This window comes from Diplotaxodon limnothrissa, linkage group LG10 (genome assembly GCF_057381915.1).
Source record: "Diplotaxodon limnothrissa isolate DT_005_m linkage group LG10, D_limnothrissa_male_GT1.1, whole genome shotgun sequence".
In the NCBI taxonomy this organism is placed as follows: Eukaryota; Metazoa; Chordata; class Actinopteri; order Cichliformes; family Cichlidae; genus Diplotaxodon; species Diplotaxodon limnothrissa.
In genome coordinates, this window is record NC_140605.1 from 20,151,835 (window position 1) to 20,175,721 (window position 23,887).

General features: G+C 39.2%; 1 protein-coding gene across 1 annotated transcript in view; it reads left to right on the plus strand.

The window, feature by feature from the left end:
- LOC146624334 (replication protein A 70 kDa DNA-binding subunit-like) overlaps positions 1 to 23,636 on the plus strand; it is a 48,519-nt gene extending 24,883 nt beyond the window's left edge. Inside the window, exons 11-17 of the mRNA XM_085364551.1 lie at positions 2,964 to 3,100; positions 3,687 to 3,835; positions 6,760 to 6,889; positions 15,117 to 15,293; positions 15,438 to 15,545; positions 15,663 to 15,749; positions 22,896 to 23,636. Of these exons, the coding sequence (XP_085220677.1) occupies positions 2,964 to 3,100; positions 3,687 to 3,835; positions 6,760 to 6,889; positions 15,117 to 15,293; positions 15,438 to 15,545; positions 15,663 to 15,749; positions 22,896 to 22,997 (890 nt within the window). The 3' untranslated portion in view covers positions 22,998 to 23,636. The remainder of the gene's footprint in view (positions 1 to 2,963; positions 3,101 to 3,686; positions 3,836 to 6,759; positions 6,890 to 15,116; positions 15,294 to 15,437; positions 15,546 to 15,662; positions 15,750 to 22,895) is intronic.
- Positions 23,637 to 23,887: the final 251 nt, after the last annotated feature.

Genomic DNA, 23,887 nt, shown 5'->3' on the forward strand with positions numbered 1-23,887 from the left:
TATATATATATATATATATATACACAAATATACTGTTTTCCAGGCTTTATTTTCTCTGAATGCCCTCTAGACTAATAACTATAAAAAAAACAATGCATAACATTTGTTTAATCTGCGACTTGTACAACGAGACTGAGCTCTGAATGTGAAAGCGTCACAGAAGTTGATGTTTATAGTCTGCACAAGTACAAACAAGGGCCTTCAGTTAACAATAAAACAAAATAGCAGTCAGACTCGAAGGAGTCCAGAAATGTGCAAGGACACTACCTTGAAGGGGAGATTTGTCAAATTTAAATCAGTTTTCTCTTTTGATTTTTATTGGCCTGACTTCACTTTAGTTTGTGATTTTTGATGTAATTCTCACAGGAATATGTTGTTTTTGTTGCTTAGTTGTTCTTTATTTATTCCAATACATTTTTTGTGCAAGCTAAAAACAAACAGCTTTTTAAAACAAGATTAAAGAGGAATTTTACACTAAATCCTATTTGGATGAAACCTATTCTGCTGGCGTCTGTAGGTTGAAAAGTTCAGGTCTGTTGCGTTTGTCTTATGCTAGACCTGTGCGCTGTGTGAGATTTGATTTTTGCATTGCACAGTAATCCAGTGTTGTAGCGTCATGGGCTAACAGAGCAAGTAAGACAACTGATAGCACAGAAGCAGGCATGTTGAATCTTTTAAGTGCTGGACACACTATAAAAGAAATTAATGGTCAGAAAGAAATATAAGCAACTGGCTGTACCCTACCAATTGAAAGCTCCATGTAGGTTTACATCCTGAACAGTTATATTACATGGTTACATTATTGCAAACTACCAGCACAGCACCACACTAAAGAGTTTAGAGATGCACTGAGCAGTTTAGCTGTAGGAGTGTGTTTGCGTTGGTCACAGAGGGGCAGTGTTACATGTCCCGTGTGTCATCTGTTGACTCTCTATTCGCTCTCTCCCTCGACTGCCTCTCACTCTACTCCTTTGTTAAATAGGGGATTATAACATGGTAATGAGAACTGTCAGCCTGTTCCTGTGGTGATAATGGAGTTCAGAGGTGGATGACGTCTCAATCATAATGGAATTAAGGAGGGCTGAGAGAGCACTGACAGAAATACCGGGAGGATGGGTAGGAAGGGGAGAGTTTAGAAAAAGGCTAGCAGAGAAGGCAGAAAGGCCAGATGAGTGATCTGAAAAAAGGTGTTGTTATTCAGTGTAGTTATTTTGTTAAATACATGAACACAAATGTGTAAATCCTCAGGACACCATGAAACGTGCTACAGACCCCCCCCCCCGTAGATTTTTTTGTGTTTTATTTCACGTACACAAGGAGATAAATAATGTTATAAACATCATTTATCTCAAGTGAAATGGCAACGGTCACCCGCAATGAGGCTTTTCAGAGATGGCAATATTCAAAATAGTAATAGTAAAATAGTAAAAACAGTATTTGTAACAGTATTTTGTACCAAAACTCATTTCTTCTCTTTCAGTAATGGTTAATCCACCTTTATGCACAAGCGTTTTAATTCAAATGTTGTTTTTAACACTAAAATATAATTATTGTTGTTATCTGTGCATTTTCACATTTGCTTTTTTATAAAAAACAAAAAAACCCATTGTAAACATGATTATTTTTTGATTAAAAAATAGTTTAAATGGATGGATGTCATACTTGATTAATTTCTGACTTGTCTAGATTTTGGTATAAAACATTTATTTAGTTTGTTATTTGCTTAATGAATAAATATTTGTGTTTTCTTATGACAGGTAGTCAACGCCTGTCTGATACCTATAATCACCCATCAGAGATATGATGTAAATGTCTGATCTTGTTAATATGACAGCTTGTTGTTTTTACAGAATTTAATGCATGGAAAAGATATTTGGGGTAATTTATCAGTGGTGTCACTACATAGCAGCATTTTTATAATACTACAGTACTGTTTGCAGCACATGTAGCAGACTACACACCTCAGCAGATGCTGGTACCAAGCAGTTTCTTCACAGTGTGACGATAATTACTTTATGAAATACACTGCTGGAGACAATGACCGCAAAACACAAAATAGTACCTGATTTACATGTTGATGAGAGCTGGGTTTTGACCCAGAAGCCAAACGGCTTTATTAGCCACAACCAGAAAATGGTACACTTCAGGTACAGGTACTTCAGATTTAACTTCAGGTGTATTAGCAGGAGTATGTTTGTGCACTACCAGTTTGTCCTCCATGGTTAGACTATCAGTGCACAATTCTGTCATTTTCTGATGTATCTGAGGGAACAAATGATCTGAATGCCACAGTGAATGCCATCATGTGGCTGTTTACAGCACTTTGAAACAGACAGCTTACAGGGAGTGATCCAGTTATAGCAGGAGGAAATTGTGATGAGCTTCTTAAGAAGACTACCTAGATGGAGAAATCTGCCATATTCAGTCATGTTTTCTTTATGCTTTTTATGGGTGGAGTCATGCCATTTTGATTCCATCTTGTAAAGGAACAAAGCAATTGTTGACTCAAGTCGAACTGAAATCTGTATTTGAATATTTTGTTTTTATCATTTTTTCTTTATTATCTTAGAGCTCCTCATTGCTCCTCAGTGCAGTAATCCTGAATGAAGTGTTTAGGCCTTGACATGACAAGAAACTTGAAAGAGGGATGAGTGTGTTTGTTGTCATTTGGAAAGTGGTGCTGGGTGTTAGCCAGCCTGGTATGACATTTATGTCACTCTGCTGTAACTTGGCAATATCAGAGGGGTGTCAGCTCTGTGCTCTGTTGGGCCTTTACTGCTTATGATGTGATAACACTTCACATTATGTAGAGTATATCCAGGGGGCATTTTTAAATTCTACACTGTGTAGAGACATCTCAGGAGGTGCTCTTCACATAACGCTTTTTTTCATGCCCAACTGTAAGGATATTGTCTTCCTGTTATCAAGAGATGGAGTTGTAAAATGATTTTCTCTACCTCTAGATGTGATTGGAATATGTAAGAGTGCTGAGGATGTATCCCGTATCACCACTAAGAACAGCAGAGAAGTCTCCAAGAGGGCTCTCAGCATAATCGACGAAACAGGCAAAGTCGTGACAGTCACACTGTGGGGCGAAGAGGTAATAACTGTAATCTCTCTCTCACTCTCTGTCTTTTTGTATCCATGGATTGATTTCCAATTTGACATTAAAAAGTGTTGAGCACTCTTTAATTGAACGTGTTTATGTAGTTGCCCATGTATGTGTGTGTGCATACAGCCATGCATGTGTAGTCACACATCTCTCTTTGGGTGCTCTCGAGTACAAAAACACTCTGATTAGGTTTTCTGGGCTGTAAAATTTGGATCGGTCAAATCATTCCTGTGACCTTCAGTGATTTTTTGGACGAGAGTCTCCTATTTGAGACAGAAGGCTAAATAACTCTCGAATGTGCATGAAATAGCACTATTCTTCTCTAAGCTCATTCGATCTGCAAGAGCTAATCCCCTCCTTTTTGCAGAAATCCAAAAATGACTTTCAAATTAACTTGTAGGTTGTCCAATTATGAAAGCACACCATACCAAATATTACTTTCTGGTGTCTTCAAGCTGCAGACACAGACTAAACAAGTAAGAGACAATAACACAACTGCTTTTGCAGCCTCGCATTCTGTCTCCTGAATTACTTTCTTAGACACTTTTCTTCTTCTTTTTTTTTCTTTCTCCAGGCAGAAAATTTTGATGGCTCTACACAGCCAGTGGTTGCCATCAAAGGAGCTCGATTGTCTGATTTTGGGGGAAGATCTCTCTCTGCATTGTTCAGTTCAACAGTCATGGTCAACCCAGATATACCACAGGCCTTTAGACTGAGAGCCTGGTGAGTCACTCTGATGTGCAGCAATACACCAACAATTATACACTTGCACCGATAATCACATCAAGAAGTTCTTTGTAAAAAAAAAATACCCTACTGCATTGCTCATACAAATGAAATGAAGTATGGTAAATTCCACCAGGCGTCTCACACATGAATATAAATGCAAAGCCCCAGTGATTACTTGGCTGGAGACTGGTGGCATGTGCCCCCTCAGTCCCAGCAGGACTCGAGACAGGATGTAGACAGAAGGGCGGAAGGAGGGAGCACCACAGAAACAAAGCACAAGTATTTGTGTTTTCCAGCTCCTAACTGCTTTTGTACTTCCTCACAAAGATGGGAACGTGGTGAGCAGCATCAAACTGGATTCTTATTAGCAGCTCCTGTGGAGGGATTTTGAATTATGACTCATTCACTCATTAAGGCTGTTCCCAAGTCTGGACACTGTTGAAACAAAAATGCTTTTTCCCTTTTTCTCCCTCTGTGTGTGTGTGTGTGTTTGTGTGTACATAACAATCCTTCTGTGTGCATATGATTTCCTGTGTGCTACTCTTGAAATCTATTCGTAGGCACTAAATTGCGTCAAACAGCACTCATACCTTCAAAGTGTAAATACAGTAATTTCAGGCGTGTTCCCGAAGGCATGGTTCTGTTCACACTTTTAAATTGTTAATGACTGCATTATGAATTCTGCTAATTGTTCCATGATTGATCATTTTGGCCACTTTTACGGGTACGTTATATTAGTTATGCCAGTTACTTATGTGTGCAGGAGAAAGTGAAGGGGTAGGCTGCATTGATCTAGCTTTAATCTTGGTCTTATTGGTCTCTGGTGTTGATATTTAAAGGGCTAAATAAGTAAAAGAACAGCACCCTCCTTCCTTTCATCACTCCTTCCATTCTCCTCTAATCCGCAGCTTTTCCTCTCGATCTCAGCTGCTGTTTGGTGCTTATTCAAGTTTACATGCTGGCAGCAGTCAATGAATGACAATGAAGTTAGTCAAGTACCAGACAGTTATCCACTTCTTTTTTATATTTAGGTCTGTGCTTTAGAAAGACAAAGGAGGTCTGTCTGACTCTACTTCCTGTGGCGATGCAGTGCTATGTGGGATTGTTTGGACCAGACTTCTTTGCATAATTCAAGGAAGCTGATGAATTTGGATGATGAGTTGATTAGATTGCACTGCTTAGTTAGACTGCTGAGCAGGAGTCACACTGATCCATGAAGATTTTAGATGGTATATTAAAAAGGTAGATAAATTAATAAAAGGCATGCATAGACACTATTATGCATAGGTTTTATTTATTTGTATTTTTCACTTGGTGAATGAACTGTGTATGTGGATACTAATGTATGCAGAGAAAAAATGATAAATGGTCTGTTAATGCATTTGGCAGCCATATGTCAGATCATATATTTTGCAGGATGTTGTGTCTGGAAATCAGTTACAAGAGCGATTCAGACATGTCTGAAGATGCTTATTTGGATTATAATTGATACAGTGCAGTTAGTGATTGAGTTTAGTTACTCCTCAAGAAAATGCCATAGAACAAACATGTAAAAAAATATACACACATTTGCTTTGACACTTTCTTTTTCACAAATAGATACACTGCTGAACATATTCAGGTCCAGTGTTTATGGAACATCTAGTGTAGTTTAATATTTTCAGTATCCAGGGATCTTTACTTGTGTCCTCAAGCATACGGTGTGCTTTCTTTTGACTTATCAAATCCGTATTTCTTTTCCCTGCTCTCTGTATAATGTGCATGACAATTTAAAAAGAATATACCAATGTGTTTTGGTTCATAGGCATGCCTGGACATACACCCATCAGGCATAACATTATGACCACCTGTTTAATATTGTGTTGGGACCCTTTTTGCTGCCATGTAGCCCTGACTTGTCATGGATTCCACTGGATCCGTGAAGGTATGCTGTGGTATCTGGACCAAGATATTAGCCTCCATGGATCAGGCTTGTTTGTCCAGCACATCCCACAAATGCTTGATTGGATTGAGGGCTTTGAAATTTTGAGACCAAGTAAATACCTCATGCACCATTCCTGAACCATTTTCGCTTTGTGGCAGGGTGCAATGTCCTGCGGAAAGAGACTTCAAGGAATGCTATTTCACTGAAAGGGTGTACATGGTCTGCAACAGTGTCTAGGTAGCTACTACATGTAAAAGTAACATCCACATGGATGGATCCAAGGTTTCCCAGCAGAACATTGCCCAAAGCATCACCCTGCCACTGCCGACTCGCCTTATTCTCATAGTGCATCCTGGTGCCAGGTGTTTTGTGGGTAATCAATGCACACAAAGTTGGCCATCCACATGTTGTGAAAGAAAATGTGACTCATCAGACCAGGCCATCTTCTTCCATTGCTCTCTGCTCCAGTTCTGATCCTCACTTTCAGTGGTGAAGAGGGGCCATAATCACCCTAACTGTTTTGCAGCTATACAGCCCCGTACACAAGAAACTGTGATGCACTGTGTATTCGGACACTTTTTAATCAGAAATTCGCATAAACGTTTTCGGCAATTTGAGCTACAGTAGCTCATTTGTTCGCTCTCCACATGCATTAGTGAACCTTGGCCGTTAATGACCCTGTCACTGGTTCACCAGTGTTCCTTCCTTGGGCTGCTATTAATAGATTGTGACTGTGAACACCCCGCTGACCCAGTCATCGAGCCATCATAATTTGGCCCTCGTCAAACTCACTGAAATCCTTAAACATGTCCATTTATCCTGCTTCTAACGCATCAACTTTGAGGACAAAATATTCAATCACTCCCTAATATATCCAGCCCACTAACAGACGCCATGATGAAGAGAGAATCAGTATTATTCACTTCACCTGTCAGTGCTTATAATGCTATGCCTAATCGACGCATATTTATTCATGTACGTGTCATCTCTATAGGTATGACCGGGAAGGCTTTGCAGTCAACAGCCAGTCGCTGACAGAGACCAGGTCAGCAGGCACAGGATTAAACATGAACTGGAAAACACTGAGCGACATTAAGAATGAAGACATGGGCCATGGAGAGAAGGTGACCTCAACACATGCAAACATACTTACACACACATTGCATTACCTTATTTCCAAAGATATTATCATTACATGCATTTAGATTTAAAAGGGAAATAAAATAAAAATCACTGATGGTTTACTTTACCCAAATAGCAGCCAATATCAGAATAAATTTCAGGAATGGGGTGGACGAGACTAAAGTAAGATCCATGGACGCCATTAAAATGTTCTTTGCAGTTAGGATTAGGTGACTTTGTTTTACAGTCTTTGATTGTTTTATGTTTTATTAACTGTTTTATGAACCACAAGCAGCTATAGTGCTTGCTACATTGAATGCACAGTGTGAGATCTGCAGTGAATCTGATCAAAATTAAACCATAAGGTGTTAAACAGCAAAAGGGTAAATCTTGTTGTTTGTGTTGCAGTTTTAGTTTGATTTCTGAGTCAGTTCTTTATGAAAATCTTGGTAGAAAGCAGATTGATATGTGAGTCAGAAAATCCTTCTCTCACTCAGGCAGCTGGCTACTGTTTGAAGAGGAATGAAAGAGACCCTGTGCAGATGATGTAACATCAGCATAGCTACAGTACAGCCAAGGTTGATAACAGAAAATCATTCCGGCGTTGTAAGACAAGCACTGTAAACATTGAGTTTTGGCACCAGCCCCAAAAAAATCAAAGAGTTAAAGCTTTAATGCTTTGAAAGTTTCCAGTCACACAGGGACAAATCCATCATGTTGACGGACTTTGACGTCAGGAGTGTAATGCTGTTTTTAAATTTTTTATTTCTTAACTTTAACTTGCTTGCTCTTGTTACCTTCACAGTGTGGATTGGGCTTTCTTGAATTACGTATACAGTAGGGGTGCAACAATACTCATATCGATATTGAACCGTTCGATACAGTGCTTTTGGTTCGGTACGCATATGTATCGAACAACACAAAATTTTTTATTTATTTTATCAACTTTTCTTCTGACGATGCTGTCTGTGTTGAGCACTCACTGGATCTGCGTTCGACTACTTCGCCTAGGCTGCACTGTCGAGTGTGGATCCACTGAGTGCAGCGCAAGCTAGCAAGACAGAAGCTAAGCTCGTTGCAACATGGCAACTGCCTCAACGCTACCCGAAATTGAACCTCCCCCACCAGAGCTGGCGTTTGGTACTATCTTGGTTTTCATGTGAAGTATGACCCTGAAGGTAAGCGCGTCATGGACAAAAGTAAAACAGTATGTCGGATGTGCCACGCAATGCTCAATTTGTGAGAACTAGTGCGTTAGCACAGTTAGCTTGTTAACGTGTTGACACCGTCCAGCCCCACGCACGGGGCGATCCCTGGTAACTCGTTAACGGAGATTTGCCGCGTTATGGCGTTAATGTCATTTTAACGAGATTAACGCTGACAGCACTAGTGGGAACACAACGAATATGACTGCACATTTACGCCGACATCATCCTAGTGCAAAGACAAGTGGAAGCAGACAAAAACAACAAGCAGGCATGCTACAAACTTTACCCGAGTCATTTAGACAGCCGTTAGCACATGATTCTCCTTATGGGGACCTGATAGGTTTAATATGCTGCTGAGAATATAGACCAGAAGAAGCGTATACTATAGCTTTTATTTTGGAAAGAGCCATTTCTCTGTAATAAACTCTTTTCCAAAGATGAGTGATTTCTCGATCAGATAGATTTTTTTTATTATTATTATTTTGTTGTTTCAGCAACATTAAATTTAAAAACTGTACTTTTGAGTTAAAATATATATTTATAATTTTAATAAATGACAAATTAAAAAAGCATGAACATTTTTTTGTATCGAAAAAATACCGAACCGTGACACCAAAGTATCGAACCGAACCATGAATTTTGTGTATCATTGCACCCCTAGTATACAGCTGCGTCTGGAGAAATTAGAATATTGCAAAAATGATTGTGTTTTGTTTCATATATTCTGTATTCATTACACATGAATGGAAATAAATATAGTGATATGTTTATTTAGGCGATTACAGTTTTTAGGTCATGAAAATCCAAAATGCAGCATTACAGAAAGTGTATCCTTTGGTGTTAGTGCATTACATTCAACTGCAGTCACTTGGAAGACTGCTGACTTAGCAGTTTTCCAGATGACAATGCTTGACCCTCCACAAAGAGAGTAAGCTACATAAGGTTACTGCTGAAAAAGCTGGCTGTTTGCAGAGTGGTGTACCAAACCGTATTAGTGAAAAGTTCATTGGAATGGGATGACAAGCAAGGAGTTTATTAAACTTCACCGAAACAATCTGCAAATTTAATTAAACTTTAATAAACTATCATCTTGTCTTTATTTTTAGTTAGTACATACCTTAAACACTTAAAGCTGTAAGCTAATGATAGTTATATAAGAGCAGATGCATGCTGGTGCAATAAGCTGTACGTTTTACGTCCAATGGATGCACGATCTGATTAGTCGACTAATCGCAAAAATAATCGGTGACTAGTCGACTATCAAAATAATCGTTTGTGGCAGCCCTACTCACCACGCAGATGTCTTTAGGAAAGGAGGTACAACTGTTGCATTGCTAATATCAGTGATGTAAAGCCACTACTAAACCAGAGATGGCGTCAGAAGGAAAAGGAACTGGAGTGGTCCAAAGTCCTCTTTTTAGATGAAAGTACATTTTGCATTTCATTTGTAAATTAAGGTCAAAGAGTCTACTTGAAGAGTAAGGAGGCCAAGGTGTTTGAAGTCCAGTGTGAAGTTTCCACAGTCTGTGATGATTTGGGTGCCATGTCATCTGCTGGTTTTGGTGGAGGTTGGTCAGGTGTATTTAATCAAAGTCCAAAGTCAATGCGGGCGTAAAACAGGAGATTTTGAAGTACGTCATACTTTGCCAAAAGCTTTGCTGACCATGTTATTACTGTGCTTCACTGACCAGCCAACTCGCCTGACCTGAACCACACAGAGAATCTATGGGGTATTTTCAAGAGGAAGATGAGGAAAATCCCAAAATCCAGATGAGCTGAAGGCAGCAAGCGATCTGGACTTTAGTAACACCTCAGCTTTGCCACAAGCGCCACTCCAATGCAGTAAAAGGAGCCCCAACATTTTTTATCTAATCGTGGAATAATAATCTGAGATACTGGATTTCTGAGCATTAAGAGCTGCAAGCCATCATCTTCAAAATTAAATTAAAAAAAGGCTTGAAATATTTCACTTTGTATGTAATTAATATGCAATGTAATACACTATATGAAAGGGAAATTGCTGAAAAATCAGGAACTCACAAAGTGCAAATAACTGACAGGGAGTTAGAAAGGAAAAGTTACATTTAATTCTGAAAACAAAAATGCTGTATTTTTTTCCCTCTCCTGTAAGAAAATAACCAGAATTTCTTTTAAATTCATGTCAGAATTCATACACAGCACAGCCGAGTCTGAATATGGTCATGCAAGTAAAGCCATTATCACTGAACTGAACCCACAAAATGCACGATGAAAGCAATCCTTACTGCTAAACATCACAGGATCATAATGTGATTGAAGGCCTCTTATTAAAAACTATCAAAGAAGCTTTTCTGTAAACAGACATGGTTCCAGCGATTTTTAGACCTGACTGCTGCTCAGCCTCATTTAAATGTAAGCATTTAGACAAACACAAATCCACAGTCAGTCTTCCATTCATTGTAAACAGAACAGCTGTAGGCTGTGCCTTGCTATGACTTCATGGATTAGAGTCATGCTTCTCTTGTTTTAGCTGTGGGAGGGAGATAGCGATGCTTACGTATTAGCAGTAAAGCCAAACGCCATTGGATGAGCACGCAAGAACCTTCAAATTGAATGTGTGCCATTTTAAGAGGTGTCATTGCACAGAATTATCAACCTTTTGACCAAAAGCAGAGTGCATCTAAATGTGATGCGCCACTCCTAAAATTTCTAATTAATGAGATTTAGTTCAGACTAGTCTGCCTCATTCCTCGCATTTAATTGGAAGCCACTTACGGGTAGCTTCAAGATCAATGTCACTTCTAATAAAAATTTCTAATTATGTTTTTTGGAGGTGTGGGAAGCCTATAGGGCATAACATTACCAGAAGGGAAGTGGCACAGATAGAAAATGTGGGAGACTGAGAGCTGATGAGTGGAAAAAGGCAGGCAGAGCCACTCAAGCTACATGTCACTTACAAAGCTGCACTGAGGGATGTTTTTTTTCTTGGGGGAGGGCGGGGACCAAGGCCACAGAAGAAGGTGTAAAGAAAGTAGTGAAGAGTGGACTGGATAGAAGTGACAAGGGTTATTAAGAAAAGGTAAAGTCAGGATGAGGGTTGAAAGGTGAGAAATCCCTCTTTTTCCTGTTTTTCTTATTTTTTCCCCTCTTCTTATCCTCTGTCCTGTCCTCTTTTCTGTCTTCTTAGCTGTCTGCCCTGCGTACCACCTACTGATTCTGTAATTGAAAGGCTTTAAGAAGCTTGTCTCTCGCGCACTCTGAGGCTGCGGCTTTGGTTATAATAATGGAATTCAAATCATTAGCTTATAGTTTGAAGGAATCTAATTTGACATTCTACCTGTTTTCCTCCATGTAAGTGTGTGACTGTTTGCGTGTGTGTGTGCGCGCACACAGATGCAAGCATACAAGCTATTTCTAATTAATGTAGCAATGTCTGTGTTGGGGTTTGGGGACAAGCATTAAAGTTGGCATGTCCAGCCACGTCAATTATGTGAAGTAGATTTTCACTTGGTTGCCCTTCCACATACAAATTTTAATTGCATTTAGGTGCCAGAAGGTGACACAGGGATTTGGTGTGATAAGAATGAAAACTATTTTCAGAGCTATGTGTGTGTGTGTGTGTGTGTTAATGTTTCTGAATCTTTAGGTAAGTGTGCACACGTATTTTTGCATTGTAGTGTGTGTGTTTTTATGTGCAGCGTTAGTCATGCTACTCTTCCAGGCGCTCCTCAGTGTGCTTAAGGTTAAGACTTTGCCCCAAGGCTTTTGTGTATACACTGGAATACTGAGGGAGAGAATAAAACACAAAGGGAGAACTGGAAAGATGATGACAAATGCAGTGGGATTTATTTAGAGTGGTCTAGTTTTGTGGGAATCACTATGGTTCAGATCGCGATGACCTCTATCCGCTCATTGTCTGTAGCATCTGCCAACATTAGGAGTCCTCAACAACCCCGTGCTTTCAAAAAGCATCCTGTTTTCTTTTCTCTTGTTACGTCCACCCTTCTACCACCTTCCCCACTCATCGCCTTCCCACCTCTCCAGCCTTCCAGCGCTCCAATCTGCCCAAGTCTGCAAAACGTGATGAGGCAGGCGGAAAATGGGAGTGGAGTGTTGAGGGGGAGAGCGCTGTTGCTAACGGGAGGAATTCTCCTAATTAAAAAAAAAAAAAAGCCTTACTAAGTGTTCAAGAGGGGTTCTTGCCGTGTGGCATGTGTACTGGGTAGATGGATGGGTGGACAGATTATGAGGATGTGAGTCAGTGTTAGCTAGAGGGGGAAAAAGTGTCAAAGAGCTCCAAGTCTGATTGGCAGTATCTGTAGAGGTCATGAGGACAGAGGACATCATCAACCCTCTCATGAGTGACGCTGTGAACACAATGGCCTTTTCACATTCCATGCTCTTACTAAACAGTTTACAGCGAGTGTGGGCTGTATAACGAAGGAACAGCATTGCTCTGTCAGCGTGTGTGTGTGTGTGTGTGTGTGCACACGAATTTGGCCGGCATCCTAGAAAGAGTCTTTGATAGACTCATTTAGGCCAACATTAGTAATGAGTCTGGCCCAGCTCTAGCTTGTAGTTGTTGTTTAGAATGCATTTTAAAGCATTTCATTTAAAATTCTGGCTTCAATTCCAACATCTTGTTTAAGACCTGTTCTCCTGATAGAAGAAATACCCTCTGGTGAATCGAAGAAAAAAAAATTTCTGTGGTTTTTCCAAGCATGTGCAGGTATATCACATTCATCACCCCGTGCTTAACCACGTGTATGTTTGCATGCAGGCACGTCCACGTGCGTGCCTTTTCCCAACGAGATGCAGTTCCTGTGCTGTGTGCATTCTTTATATTTATATTTATGGAAATCAAATGCCGAGCGTCTCCACAGGATGAGAGAATAGCCTTTTCCCCCCATAGAATTAGCATTTCTTTCCTTTTTAGCTGTTGATTTTACCAGTGTGAGTTCTGCCACCTAAGGAGCTAATATCTGTTTAAATTACAGCAATATCGCTGCATTTTAATTTGATGCTGTTTGACTGTGTACACTTTAATTTAAATTCCTAACAGAAAGAAGTTCAGCTCATTGTATGTGTATTGCAAATGCACAAGTTTGGGTCTTTGCATATAACCTTGCACCGCAGCCGTGTGTATATGTCAGCGTGCTTGTGCGCGTGCATACATTAGCACATTAGCACTATTTCAAAACTAGAGAGGAAGAGAGAAAGAGATCCATCTCATCTTGCATTTATTATGCAAAGAATTCTCAAACTCCCTCTGCTCTCTTTTTAAACAGTTCCAAGATTGTTTGGAAGTCAAATAGAGATGTGTAAACAGCATGCATCTACCAGCTGGGCCAACTTGTTGGCAACAGCTTTACAGTTGATGCCAAATTTGATCTGAGTTTATTTTTATTTTATTTAATATTTCTCTTTCACCCTCTTTAAAACTGTCCGCTCTGAAAGGTCCACTTTTATTCCTCTCGATCTCACATTTCTTTTGGATTTTATCGTTTAATTTCATCACTTTTAAGTCACGATTTTAAAAGTAAGGCAGCTTAAAACACAAGAAAATACCAAAAGAATACTTACAATGTTTAGATGAAAACAACACATCCACTGAGGGTTATTCACCTGGAGCGCTGATGAATGTTTCTTTTAATGTGCTGCTCAATATTAATATTAGTGCACTCCTTTTTTCTTTATCAATTTAAAAATCACAAACAGTAAAAGGGATTGTGCATCAGTGCTGCTTTATAGAAGCTAACTTATTTTTAGCTTCACTCTTGATTGACTGCGTGATAATTGCATACAGATTTTGGTATTTGTTGAATTATTCCACTCCTGTGTTCTGCTGTTTTTTGTTTGTTTGTCGTTTTTTTAAATGCTGCTCCTTTTTTATTGAAAGATTACATGTTCAGTTCCCGAATGAGGTAGCAGTCCATGTTTCCTACTGATAACTTGTTTTGTGTAAGTCTTGTTTACGCATCAACACTGCACAAGGGAAAGGTGCACCACCTCTTCTCTGTCAGCTAAACCTTCCTCAAGCTCTTGTATGGGAGGTTTGTTTGTCTTTTGTGGTTAGCTTCAGTTTTAGATCTTTTGTCAGCTGCCTTAAAGCAGCCTGCAGTTGTTAATTGCTACCACAAAATGTAAGGAATTATAGAATGACAAAGCACTGGAAATGTCATCAGCTGTCAGTTTGTAATGATTATTGTTGACCTGTCTTATAAGTCCTGTTGAGTCAGGACTATTTTTATAACTTTATGAAAGAACAGTGCATTTATATTTACAATTATTTGTTTAGACTTTTGTTTCAAACTTTTGTACAGATCTGTTTTTTTTCAGTGTCCATACGCATACCTTTAACTTTAATCTTGGCTCAAGAGTCTACAAGATGGTGTAACAGTTTTATTCAACTCTAGAACTCCAAAAAAAAAAAAAAAGCAATCAGATGGCTTTGCTCTGAAAGCTTGAATGAAAGGAGGCAAATATGAGCCAGCTACAAGGACGGCTACAGTTAATTTCTTGTTTTAACATCTGCCAGCTCTGCAAACATTCAAAGGAGAAAGCTGCCAGTTAAACAGGAAAACTAAATGATCCATAACACTGGCACTGACTATTATTCTGCCATGAGTTCCTTTCTCCTCCAGCTGTATGCTGTCAATTTGCCATATTTTTACTGACACCGACTTAAATTATGCTTTTGAGGACTGGTGTTAATTAGCTGGTGAAACAATGCTAGATTGTCTCCCGGTTCCAGCAGGAATAGTTTGACTGTTGCAAAAATTGCACATTAAATGCAAAGTTCTTAAAACAAGTCTCGGGTGATTTGGTTGATTTGCCACATTCACATTTAATATGGAAGAGTAATAGACTGAAAAATATAATAGACAAAATGCAATTAAACTGCTGCTGGTTAGCACAGCACCTACAGATTAACTGCAGCTTCCGAGACAATCCGATTGCAGCAATATGATTTGGTGTTTATAGCAATCGAGCTCAACCCCTGTAATAAGATAAATATGTTTTTGTGTTCCATTTTATACAGGCACAGTATTTCAGCTGCGTGGCGACAGTGCTGTACATTCGTAAGGAGAATTGTCTGTACCAAGCTTGTCCATCTGCAGACTGCAACAAGAAGGTCATCGACCAGCAGAACGGGCTGTACCGCTGCGAAAAGTGTAACAAAGAGTTCCCCAACTTTAAATACAGGCTCTTACTTTCTGTAAGTGTGCACAGTGCACATCAATAGTGGTTGTTATACATACTGTGATGAGAATTATTGTAACCTACATGAATATGCATGACCACACATACACATATAAATAATCTCTCGCCCACTCATCATCTCGGCCTGTTCCTCTCTCAGGCCAACTTAGCTGACTTCGGGGATAACCAGTGGGTGACGTGCTTCCAGGAGACAGCTGAGGCCCTGTTGGGTCACAGCGCAGAAACTCTCGGACATCTCAGAGACACAGTAAGACACATAGGCGGACAAGAAAATTGCCTTTGCAATTTTGCCAGAAGGTTTAACTGTAAAAGACTACTTCCTGTGCTTCCTGATGTTGTATTTCCCTTGTTTTTTGTTTCTAAGGATGAAGCTGCCTTCGATGAAGTCTTCCAGAAAGCCAACTTCACAACTCACATCTTTAAAAACAGAGTCAAGCTAGAGACCTACAACGTAAGTGGCTAAAAACTGCTGTGCAATATAAAGTGGTACAGTGCAATACAATTTAGCAGCAAAGCAGAATATACTGGTACACACTAGTGCTCATCATTGTCCTACAAGCATTCTTTCAGTGATCCTGGAGGAATATTCAACGCTGATTGGCTAGTGTCACAAACAGCCGTATTATCGCTATATTCAACAAATACACCAACAAGCATCTTATTTCCCCAATACAGCAATAATAGGCTTTCAAAATGCACAAAAGGTTTGCACACAAGTCACATTGTTGTAGAAGTTAGTAAATGGTTTATCCCCTGGGTCAGTTTCACAATAAAAAGCAGCTACAATACACAGATGTGTTTGTGTGAGCTGTTTCTTTTATATGACAGCGACCAATTACAATTATGTAATTGTTTTGGGAAATTACAACATTTTCTGCTTATCAACTCCACAGCCACACATGATAATAATAATAATAATAATAATAATAATAATGGATACTAATCAGGAAGCCTTTGGTTTGAATCCAAACCCCTCCAGTCCGCATGTCGAAGTGTCTTTGGTGCTTTGATACTTGTATAAAGCCTAATTATTAAAAAATTATATAAGGAAAAGCTTGTAGTTTTAGCAATGGACGGTATTTACTGATCAGCAGGATCCTTAAGGATGAAATTAAAAGAGGCAATATGAAGTGTTAGTGCTGACATAAACCACAATTTAACCAGCTGTGTTAACAAAGGCTTCATTTACCCAAGCATAATTGGCACTTTTCTTTATGAAGTCACGTAGAAATGAACAAATTTTCAAATTCTCATTAATGTAAAGACATATAACAGAAAAAATATTTCTGCTTAGATTAAGGGAACATGCATTATTTTTGTCAATAATAACCTATTGCAGTGCATTAATGAATGATCTGCATGCCATTCATGAGTTTGTTAAAGCACTCATCATCAGATATTGTCTTCCAGTCGGTTGCACTGCAGACCCAAGCATGTAAGGCTACATATGCAGTTGTGGTGTGAATGAGACATGGCGGGTCCAGGGATCATAGGTTTGAGCCATTTTATTCAATATTTGTCACACCACAACACCCGCCAACCCCTGAGTCCCCGTGTTTTTAACTAGGCGGGCGTGATTAAGGATGCCGTGCAGGTGTGTCCGCCCTCCCTGCACGGCACCGCAGACCACGCCCCACCACAGCAGTATAATCACGACATGCTGTCAGTCACATAACATGAATCCGAACTCATTTCAATTAGTATAAGAGTGACAGGGGAGTTGTTTTATAGCCAGTGCACTTTGGATAACAGAAAACAAATACAGCTGTGAATTCATTTCTCTTAATTAGTCGCTAATTAGCATTTAGCTATTGTCTTTCTAAGCCTAATTAGCGTAATTATTCAGAGTCTAATTTGCTGCTGGGGCACATACCGAGAGTCTGAGTGGAATGATTGAGATGTAGGATGAGCTCTGAATGGTCTGTGTCCTGACCTCGAGAAAATCTACAAGGAAAACTATGCAGAGTTCATAAACCATAAAGTGAGGAAAGTCTAACTTCACCAACAATAATGTTTATTTCAGTAAAGTGTGATCTTTATGTAGAAAGCGGAGGAAACTGTTTACGCTCTGTTTCAGCATATCACGTCTACTTGCCAGCCTGAAGTTAGAGGAGCAAATAGAGGAGGCTGCAGTTTCCATTATATTGAACAATGCAGACGCTTTGGTCAGAACAAATAGCATTTTGATGATTTTGCTTTTCTTGCAGCCTTACCACCGGTGGGGCTTAAAATGCCGTCCTCAGGGCTGCATTACAGAAGGAGTCATAGTTTTTCAAAACAAACACTACTTCACCTTGGGAGTATGAACATTCTGTGTAAATTATCCACTGAGAACCATCAATGTCCAAAGGAAATTTCAAGGTAATCTGGGCTCAAATTGTGAGACAGAGAAAAGGGGAGTCATCGCAGTTCAGAGGGCCCTGGCTGGCAGCAAATGGAAATGAAAAATTGAATATGTCAACAGTGTTTTAGACACAGTTTAAATGATCTACTGAACAACTAAGCAGCTCTGAGAACAGCTAACTGAGCAATCAGGTTTTTTTCCACCCTGAACGCAAATGCAGGCACAGTAAGCGCTTGTCATTACAGGCACTATTTTGCCATGCATGTCTGTGTTTGAGGCAGAGACTGATACAGATTTATTCATGTAATTCAGTGCTCTGGTTATTCAGTTAATTCAACAATATTAAAAATAAATGAATTGCAGCTGGCACTTAATAAAAAGAAAATCATTGATCACCTGTTAATTATGCATCAAAGGTGATACTGTGGAGAGACATAGAGCATTTTCACAACATGTTTTTTCAAGACCACAAATGCATCCAAATCAAGTAGCTTTTTTTTTTTTACTTTTTAGGTAAATACTTATTTTTCTATTGCAGGATGTGTCAGGAAGAGTTCAAGACAAATAGGAGCACTTTTTTGATCGTTTCAGTTTTCAACAAAGTAGATATAATGAGCTCAGAATAGAAACGTGTTCTACATAAGGCTTATCACTGTATTCAGACATTTTTTCCGTCTGCATTTGGCACAGCCTGCGATTCAAAACACGAGCTGTTCACTTTGTCTTTCTACCGAAGCCTTCATTCTTACACACTTGTGTGACACAAGGCAAAAAGTCCTACCGCATTGTTTTCACAAAAATAGAACAACGCAATGAAATGTCAGAACCTAATAAGATTAATGAAGTTGTAAAGTGTGTGCTTTGTCACTTGTCATAACAGAGACACGCAGAGAGAGAACGACCTGGCTTAGGATCATATTTTAAGGTTTGTCTTATTTTTAGGAACAGAAGCGAGATGACAAACTACCAGGTTTTCGACTTAACAAGCACATGTTTTTTTTGTTCAGTCATCAACTCTACCAGTGTACTATCTATCTATCAGTCACTCTTCCTATTTAGACCATTATCCTGTTTAGACAAGGTTATGATAAATTCTTTTCTTTCTCTCACAAAGGTAATTCATATTATATAATCGCCTATTTTAGGAAAATAATATTTTAAAAAAGCATATATATTGGCCAAGAAATGGGATCTAGAAGTAAAAAGGAGACCCTTAAAACCATCGCATGAGTCTTGGCAGTACTTAGTTTGACCACCAGGGGGCAGTCCTGAAGAATGTAAGCATGTAAATAAATAGCTACACATAAGAGATCTTAGCTAAATCTGTTTATTTCGTGTGGAAGAAAAAAATGTTTCATATGTTTTAATATCAGATTCCTTAAGCATATAGGTCACCCTAACATTATCAACCTATGAAGGCCTATAATTTGTGTAGTTGTGTCTACTTTTTCTAGAGATTTGAGGAAATTGAAGGTAACGTTTCACAGAACCTTGAGTCCATCGTGTTCTTCAATCAGTTCTTGAACAACGGGCAGTGTGGCATAGCCCGTTTTTCCTGATGGGGGGAAATCACTGAGTTGTACCTGGTCTATAGCAGTGTTATGGACCCATGTGGGATGCTCAGAGCATTCGCCAGAGCAGCACACTCACCAAAAGCAAACACCAGCACTGACGTTATTTCCCAAAGTAAATAGCACACGAGGGATTTAAAGGAAAACAGGACTCATCAGACCAGATGACCTCCTTTCAGTTTGTTTAAGGCTTCTTTTGTTGCGTGACGATGGGTAAGGTTAGTTTTAGGGCTGTGGCAGCCGTCACGATGTGGCCAAAGTGCTCTGATTTTCAAATCCAGCAAAATGGCTCTTTAATCCCAGGACCGTAATGTATATGGTTTTGTAAGTAAACAAATATTATTCACACATAAGCATTCCAATTGCTAACTCGTGTATATGTACGCTTTTTTGTGATTAATGAGAATTACAGAGAAGCCACAATAATTGTTTAAATATGGTGATGACGGTGCTGAAGAGCATCAGTCTCTTTTAGCCCTGCTTTAAAGGTGACAGCTGTGTGAAGAATGATAATTGAGAGTTTAAGAATGAAGGTCAGACTCCCTCTGTCCCCCTTCTCACCTGGCTAATCTCTACATGAGGAAGACGTGATTGACATTTTGTTTTGTTTTTTTGAAAATTGCAGAAATTGCTTAAGGCAACTTGACTACCCCTCTGTCGGGGGGTGTAGTCTCTGAAAGCTTTGGAGTTTTTCACATTTGGCATTTAATAAATATTATATTAAGAATAGATTACTTTGCTCAAGTGAGCTCTGAAAGCAGAAAGTACAAGAAGCAAAGCAGTAACTGATAAAATTGGCCTGCTTTTATACTTTACGACAGGTATAAAAGTGGGAGACTCTTATACAGATGTTGTGATGATAAATGTGCATTTATCATCACAACATCTGGTCTATATTCACAACCAGGTAAACAAATTTACAAATCCTTCACACGATGAAAAAGTCCAACGCAGCTGGCAACAGACGTAAATAAAAATGTAAATGCTGCATTTAAATAAAGTTCTGTCTTAACTGTCTGCCGAGTTTCATTAAGGTGGTGCCTTACAAAGGCAGGAGCATGTGCAGTGAATCAGAAACTAGTGCTCCAGAACTGAGTGCAGTAAAGGCTCATCTTCCTCTCCTACACACACACAATTCACAACATGGTGAATTGGATTTACGGAGCACTAAAGAGCGCTGTTTACACATAATCTTTTAATTTGCATTTGTTTAAAAGACAATCCAAAGAAATGTGTATCTGATTTCTGATTTCGAACCAGTACTCAGATGTGATAATTAAGTCTTAGTCTTTGAATCTGTTCCAGGCTGGCTGATTATTCATCTTAAATATGTGTTGCTGTATTAGTGCACATATATCTGTGCTTGTGTCAGAGTCCAAGTGCATCAGTCTGAAGTGAATACATTGATTGTGTCTCATTTAATCTATTAGTGTCATAGGGGATCTGTTTTTCTTTCCCTGTTTTAACAGACAGGCCATTCAGAGTACACTCGTAACACAGCATTCACACCACATTACACTCAGACCTTTTTGCTGTCCTTGAGTGTGGAAAAAGATTTCTGAAAATTCTGAAAGAGAGAGAGAGAGATTGTTTCCAAGGAGCCAGACTTTCTAGAAACTTGTGTTCCTGGGCAATAGTTTTCCAGTGTTTTCTCGCAAATAGGCCAAAATAGTCCTTTTGACCCAAAAGTCCTACAGTAGAATTTAACAGAAGGTGGTTGGTGACCTTGTCAGAGGCTTAATTCACTTTCAGACAAGTTTTAAGAATCCTTTATCAAGGTTGCCTTGCATATACATTTTACTGGATATATGGGAAAAATGGTAGTAGGATTTATCCTATTCATTTCAGTTCCATAAAACCTATTGTGTGGATGTGTTAAGATATTTCAGTCTTGACCTAAGTGCTGGATTGTTAATGAATAATATTTCTCTGCAGGTAGTTTTGGGTTGTTTTTTTTGCTCAGTACAGTACAGCATCTTAATTATTCTCTTTGAAGATGTGGCATCAGTAAGTGTAAATGTTTATTGGCTAGTTGTGCGCTGTACTTTTGCATGTGTGTGTGTTCTGTTTTTTTTTCTTTTTGTCTACACATCCAGAAGTGCTGGTATTTATTCGTTCAGTGCACCGCCTGAAATTGAGTTAGAGAACAAGGGTGAATGTTTGGCTACGAAGTAATTGTTTTCTCCAGATGCGATTGCAGTATTAGTCTGTGCATATTAAATTACCAAGCTTTCTTTCTCTCAGTACCCTACCATTTGGAAAACCATTATTTTTAAATAAGTTGTCACCTTTTGTCAAGTGGAACCTCCGATTCAAACCCCCCTCCCCCCACGTATTGTTTAATTTGCCTGAGGTAGATGCAAATTGAAAATACGTGTAGAAGTGTGGAATCAACGTGTGAACAAATGTTCAATCCTTGATGCTGGTTATCCTAAGTGAATTGCTAATTCTCTCTGGATTGAACCCTTTAATAATTATCACTGATTATGACAGAAAAGAGCTTTTGACTTTATGCTTTCACTGGAAATCATGCCATTGTTTGATGGTACAGAATCTGACTTACTGATGGTGACTCTTACTGCAAACAGTTGAGACAGCTTACATCTGCGTACACAATTATCGATCTCAATTGTTGTTGTGTTTGTGAAAGTACAAGCACGCATTCACACCGATGGGTAATTTAGAATCTCCAGTTAACCTAACCAGCATGTCTTTGATCTGTGGGAGGAGGAAACCCACGCAGGCACACCGAGAACATGCAAACTTCACACAGAAGCTGGCCTGTGGATCCAGGAAGCCTCAAGCTACGAGGCACTAAACACTGTAGCTCTGTATAATATGGCAGATTAGAATATGTTTTTATTGATATAATTGTTATTAATATAAAGGGAACAGGTGGAACATCCTTCTTTTTGCTTACTTTTGTAAATGACATGGAAAGTGTCACCTTTCCTGCTCTGCTTCCCGCCTTGGGGCCACATAGGGTCAATTTATAATCACACAGTACATTGGGTTTGAGTAATCACACGAGTTTATGCTAAATATTGCTGAAGTCTGTGATCGTGCAGTAGCCAGTGTTTGTGTTCTTGTTTATTTTTTATTTTTTTAGTCTTGCGACAGTCAGGACTCAGTCTGACTTGCTGAATTTTCATCGTTTGAGGTGAAATGCTTAAATTCATCATCAGAGGTGTCTGGTTCCCAAAGAGAGTGCTTTGATGACAAGATTCGCTTACATTATGGGGGGGGGGAAGCCGCTCTCGTTTTCTTACATTTGTGAGATTTTCCAACGTATCAAAACAGAAGAAGCAGGCAATGCAAATTAAAATCAACATATTAAATACCATGTAAATTATGCAGCTCAGCTCGAGATGACTAACGACATCATGGCTCACACTTGCCAAAGGATCTGAAATTAGACCATACAATAAAATCTACTGGCCTTGCGGCTTTTTGCATAGATTTTGAGAAGAAGGTTGTTGGTACAAGTCTGAGCTGACAGCAAAGCTCTGTCAGTAGCAGGAAGTTTCAGTCCTAAAGCAGACTTTCCACCGCTTGGGTCTTAATTGGTTCAGTAGATTAATGATTATGTGCAGTCTTGAATCGTGCTGATCACAGAGGTTAAAGTTGTTGTTTCCTTACCCGATGCTGTGCACTGAACTCAAACTCTCTGTTTCCTCCACAGGATGAGAGTCGAGTGAAGGTAACTGTAATGGAAGTCCAGCCGGTCGACCACAGAGAATACAGCCGGAGACTCCTGCAAAACATCTACAAATTGGCTAGATGAACTCAGTCCCACCCATTCAAATGTCTGTCTGGTCATTAAACGCATCTTTCGCCATTCTGCAACCAGTGTCCGACTTTTTCCTACCTGCGAGATAACAGCATATCAGGCTGAGACAGGAAAGGGGGCGGCCAGTGATTCATCTAAATGGCAGCCAAACAAAAGACTGATATTTAGCAGATGACTTCCTTCACAGAGCGGAGGGGAAAAAGGCAAAAAGATCTGATGGAAGTGACTTCCAGCTTTATTTTAATGGCAATTTAACTTTGTGTTTTCAGTTTAAAGAATTTTTACCGTGTCCTGCTTACATTTTCACGTCTTATGCATCATGTAAATACTATGATTGTAGTGTTTTCTTTTTTCTTCATCAACGTGACTTATTTCTTCGGTTTTGTATTGGTGATGCTCAGTGTTAGTTGAGTAAGACGTAGATGAGTCACATTTATTTAATCTTTGTTTTTGTTTTTTTTCTTCAAACAGAGTCTTGGAAAAAATGCGTGGGGGGTGCACGTGTTTAAGCTGCGTTCACAGCGTGCGCCTTGTTCTTAAAAGATACCCTGGGTGTGTGCGTGTGCGCGCATTTGTGTTTGGTTTCCTTTTGTGCTTCCAAGAAATGTCAGACAAGAAAAAAACAGGCATTAAAAGGACATTAAAATAGAAAGTGTCTTTGTCTTTATCTGTGTTGTCTTAACAGGTAGGCTTACAAAACGAAAAATTGCATTTGCTGGGAGATCAGAAAATATTATATTTTTTAGAGATATTAAACACCTGGATTTCTTTCTGAAATATAAAGTTTTTCACCTCACCGGATAAGGTGACGTGAGGCAGCTGGCGTGCTTTGTAAATAATCAAATTGAAAGCTAAAAGTTTTAGGAAGGAGACGTAAAAACTTT